This window comes from Sus scrofa, chromosome 6 (assembly GCF_054392235.1).
Source record: "Sus scrofa isolate SSC_HxYL_T2T_F1_AM1 chromosome 6, Sscrofa_HxYL_maternal_Yorkshire_Landrace_v2.0, whole genome shotgun sequence".
In the NCBI taxonomy this organism is placed as follows: Eukaryota; Metazoa; Chordata; class Mammalia; order Artiodactyla; family Suidae; genus Sus; species Sus scrofa.
In genome coordinates, this window is record NC_139388.1 from 60,552,679 (window position 1) to 60,557,056 (window position 4,378).

A 4,378-nucleotide genomic window follows, 5' to 3' on the forward strand; every position below is an offset into this window, starting at 1 on the left:
ACAGCACATGTCAACAGATACCTAACCTCTCTGTGTTACCATTCCCTCTAGAGTTAAAGTTACAGGTGTCCCTGGCTCATGGATTTGTAAAGAATGAAGTGAAAATCATGTGGAGAAAATCATGTGCTCTTAAACATCACACATTCAACAGTTTTAAGGCTGCTAGTAGCAGAAAAACATGAAGTAAACTTTTCTAAATGGGAATTAATGGTCAGGGGAAACTGTTGGATTCGACTGACAGGACACAGGCAGCACCTGCCTCATATCCCCACCCAGGAGCTTCTAAGTCACAAGACAAACATTAGAGACTGAGCTGGGAGGATGGCCAGCAGGGATGTGACCACAGATGTGATCATCCTGACACAAACCGTGGTTGGACTCCTGGGGAATTTCTCCCTTCTTTGCCATTATATCAACCTTTACTTCACTGGGTGCAGACCACGGTCCACAGATGTGATTCTTTGGCACCTGATTGTGGCCAACTTCTTGACCTTCCTCTCTAAAGGAGTCCCCCAGACACTGGGAAGGTTTGGGTGCAAATTTTCCCCCAGTGATTTTGGATGCAGAGTCTTTTTATTTTTTCACAGAGTGGGGAGGGGTGTGTCCATGGGGAGCATCTGCCTCTTGAGTGTCTTTCAGGTGATCAAGATCAGCCCCCTGAACCCCAGGTGGGCAGAGCTTAAAGCAAAAGCTCCCAAATTAATTGTTCCATCAGTAAGCCTGTGTTGGATGCTCCAAATGCTGGTAAATACCATTTTCCCTCTCTATGTAAATGGCAAATGGAATGACAAAAATATCACAGAGAAAAAAGATTTTGGTTACTGTTCAGCTGTTCGTCATGACAAAGCCACAGAAGCATTACATGCATTGCTGCTGTTACTCCCTGATGTTTCATCTCTGGGGCTCATGCTCTGGGCCAGCGCCTCCATGGTTTTCCTCCTGCACAGACACAAGAAGCAGGTCCAGCACATTCGTAGGAACATCATCTCCCCCAAATCCTCGCCTGAGTCCAGAGCTACCCGAACCATCCTTCTCCTGGTGAGCAGCTTTGTCTATTTTTACATTCTTTCCTCCATCTTTCAAGCTATTTTGACCCTTTTTGATAATCCCAGCTGGCTCCTTGTAAACATTGCTGCGATCATGGCTGCGTGGTTCCCCACTGTCAGTCCCTTTCTGCTCATGAGCCGTGACTCCACTGTGCAGAGGCTCTACTTTGCCTGGATAAGGAATGAAAAATCACCGGCTCTTATGTAAATTGTATGTCTTTCTACAGTGCACAGTTTCAATTTATTCATTTACTTGTTCATTCATCTCTGAGTCTAACAAAATTTTGAATTTCAAAAGATAGGGAATAGGTCACAATGAGCATCTTTTCCAAAATAAAAACTCGTAACCCTGTTGTCATGAAATAGAGGTATCTTGTAAAGAATTGTCTGACTGAAATGTTTCTGGTACTTTCAGAAAAGGAGTTCAGAATTTATAGTATAATAATAGAAACAATCTGCATAGTATGAAGTGTACAACTGTGTAGCCTTCAATCAAACATCTTTTCCCAGGAATGAAATAGTTGTGGACTTGTAGATAAAAGTATACATGAACATGGGTCAGTGTGTGCAGTGGTCATTGACGAAAGTGAAGAAATCAATGTCCTATCAGTGTAGACAATAGCCTGGTGTGGAGCCAGAGGGTCAACTCACTCTCAGCCAGTAGAATCTTTGGGAAACAGCTATGAATTTTAAAGATAACATCCTCAATAGACGGCAAGGAGTTACTTGAGAAACAGGAGATTTTGAAGGGAGCTTTGTACATTTGAAAATTTTCATGTAGACACAGCTTGGTTGAAGTGAAGTGCTGCCAAAGGAGAAAAAAATTCTCCTTACGGCTGATTTTATATATTGAAATATATTTGACATATATGTATAAATTCAGTGTGTACAAGTTACTGTCATATTTACATGTAATAATGTCTTGCTATTGTTCCATAATTAGCTACTCTATCACACTATATAATTATCTTTTTAAATTAAATTTTTTCCATTGAACATTGTTGATTTACAGTGTAATATTTATTTTTGTTGTAAAACAGAGTGATTCCATATTTATAAAGGTAATACTCAAAGTTGCTATAAACTATTAGCTCTCTTCCTTGGGCTATAAAATATGTCCTAGTAGCTTACTTATTTTATGCGTGATAGTCTGAGGTTCTCATTCCTCATCCTGTCTCACACTGACTCCCTTTCTCTCCCCACTGGTAACCATTAGTTTCTCCTCTACATCTGTGACTCTGTTTCTCTTAGTTGTACTCATCCATTTGTTTTAGTCTATAGATTTCTTATATAAGTGATAAAAAATAATATTTGTCTTTTTCTTTCAGACTTATTTCACTCAGTATAATATCCTCAGACTCTATCCAGGTTGTTGCACATGGCAGAATTTCATTCTTGGAGTTCCCATCGTGGCGTAGTGGTTAACGAATCTGACTAGGAACCATGAGGTTGCAGGTTCGATCCCTGGCCTCACTCAGTGGGTTAAGAATCTGGTGTTGCTGTGAGCTGTGGTGTAGGTTGCAGACGTGGCTCGGATCCTGCATTGCTGTGGCTCTGGCTCTGATTTGAGCCCTAGCCTGGGAACCTCCATATGCCATGGGAGTGGCACTAGAAATGGCAAAAAGACAACAAAACAAAACAAAACAAAAAAGCAAAAGTTCATTCTTTTGTGGCTGATTAATACTCCATTTTGTGTGTGTGTGTGTGTGTTTGTGTGTGGGGGTGTACAACATCTTTATTGATTTATCTGTTGATGGGCACATAGATTGCTTCTGTGTCTTGGCTTTTGTAAATAATGCTCATAGGCACACTGGGTTGCAAATATCTTTTGAATTACTATTTTCATTTTCTTCAGGTATATGCCTATGAGTGGAATTTCTCCATCATATTGTAGGTCTGTTTTTAGTTTTTTGAGGGACCTCTATAGTATTATCCATAGTGGCTGCACCAATTGATAATCCCATCAACAGTGTACTAGGGTTCCCCATTCTCCACATCCTTGTAATCATTTGTTGTGTGTGTTCTCTTTGATGATAGTCATTCTGAGAGCTGTATGGTGATGTGTCATTTTGGTTTGGTTTGCATTTTTCCAATGAATAGCTGAGTTGAGTATTTTTTATGTGCCATCTGTATATCTTCTTTGTAAAAAACATTTATACGGGTTTTCCATCCATTTTCTGGATTGTTTCTTTTTTGATTTTGAGTTGTATATGGTATATATATTTTTGGATATTAGTTTTTTTGTCAGCTATATGATTTGAAGAAAAAATTTATTCTATAGTTTATCTTTTCCTTTTGTCCATGTTTTTCTTATCTGTGCAAAAGCTTTCACATTTAATTAGGTTTAATTTGCTTATTTTTGCTTGTATTTCCTTCATTTTAGAGGAGAGATGCAAAAATATATTGTTATAATCTATGTCAGAGGGTGTTCTATCTATGTTTTCTTGTAGGTATTTTATGGTTTCTGGCCCTGTATTTGGGTCTTTAATCCATTTTGAGTTTATTTTTGTTATATGGATTGAGAAAAAGTTCAAATAATTCCAGCACCACCTAATTTCAGCACTATTTTGAAGAGAGTGTCTTTCTTCACTTGACTCTTTTTGTCATAGATTAACTGACCAATAAGGCATGAGTTTATTTCTGGGTTCTTTATTCTGTTCCATTGATGTATGTATCTATTTCTGTGCCACTACCATACTGTTCTGATGACTGTAGTTTTGTACTATGGTTTGAAGACAGGGAACTTGGTATCTCCAACTTTCCTCTCTTTTTTTACCAAGATACCTTTGGCTCTTCAGGGTCTCTTGTGATTCCACATGAATGTTAGGATATTTGTTCTAGTTCTATGAGAAATGTCATGAGTATTTTGATAGGTATTGCATTAAATCTATAGATTGGTTTGGGTAGTTTGGGTATTTTAACAATGTAATTTATTCCATTACAGAACACAAGATATATTTCTATATTTTTGCATCATCATCAGTTTCTTTCATCAATATTTGATCATTTTCAGGGTACAAGTTTTTCACCTCATTCTTTAAATTTATTTCCAGGTGTTTTATTTCTTTTAATGCAATTTTTTTTTTCTTTTTAGGGCCACACCCATGGCAAATGGAGGTTCCAAGGCTAGGGGTTGAATTGGAGCTGTACCTGCTGGCCTATGCCACAGTGACAGCCACGCAGGATCTGAGCCACGTCTGTGACCTACGCCACAGCTAACAACAATGCCAGAGCCTTAACCCACTGAGCAAGGCCAGAGATCAAACCTGCATCCTCATAGATGCTAGTCAGATTCGTCAACTGCTGAGCTACAACAGGAACTCCTGCTTTTA

At 38.7% G+C, this 4,378-nt stretch overlaps 1 protein-coding gene across 1 annotated transcript; it reads left to right on the forward strand.

The window, feature by feature from the left end:
* The first annotated feature begins 321 nt into the window (after positions 1 to 321).
* On the forward strand, positions 322 to 1,254 carry LOC100624632 (vomeronasal type-1 receptor 4). The gene has a single exon (XM_003360639.3). The coding sequence runs from the start codon at positions 322 to 324 to the stop codon at positions 1,252 to 1,254; it is 933 nt and encodes a 310-aa protein (XP_003360687.3).
* Positions 1,255 to 4,378: the final 3,124 nt, after the last annotated feature.

Excerpts from the sequence above, each read along its gene's own strand:
- LOC100624632 (XM_003360639.3), top strand. The coding sequence starts at position 322 with ATGGCCAGCAGGGATGTGACCACAGATGTGATCATCCTGACACAAACC.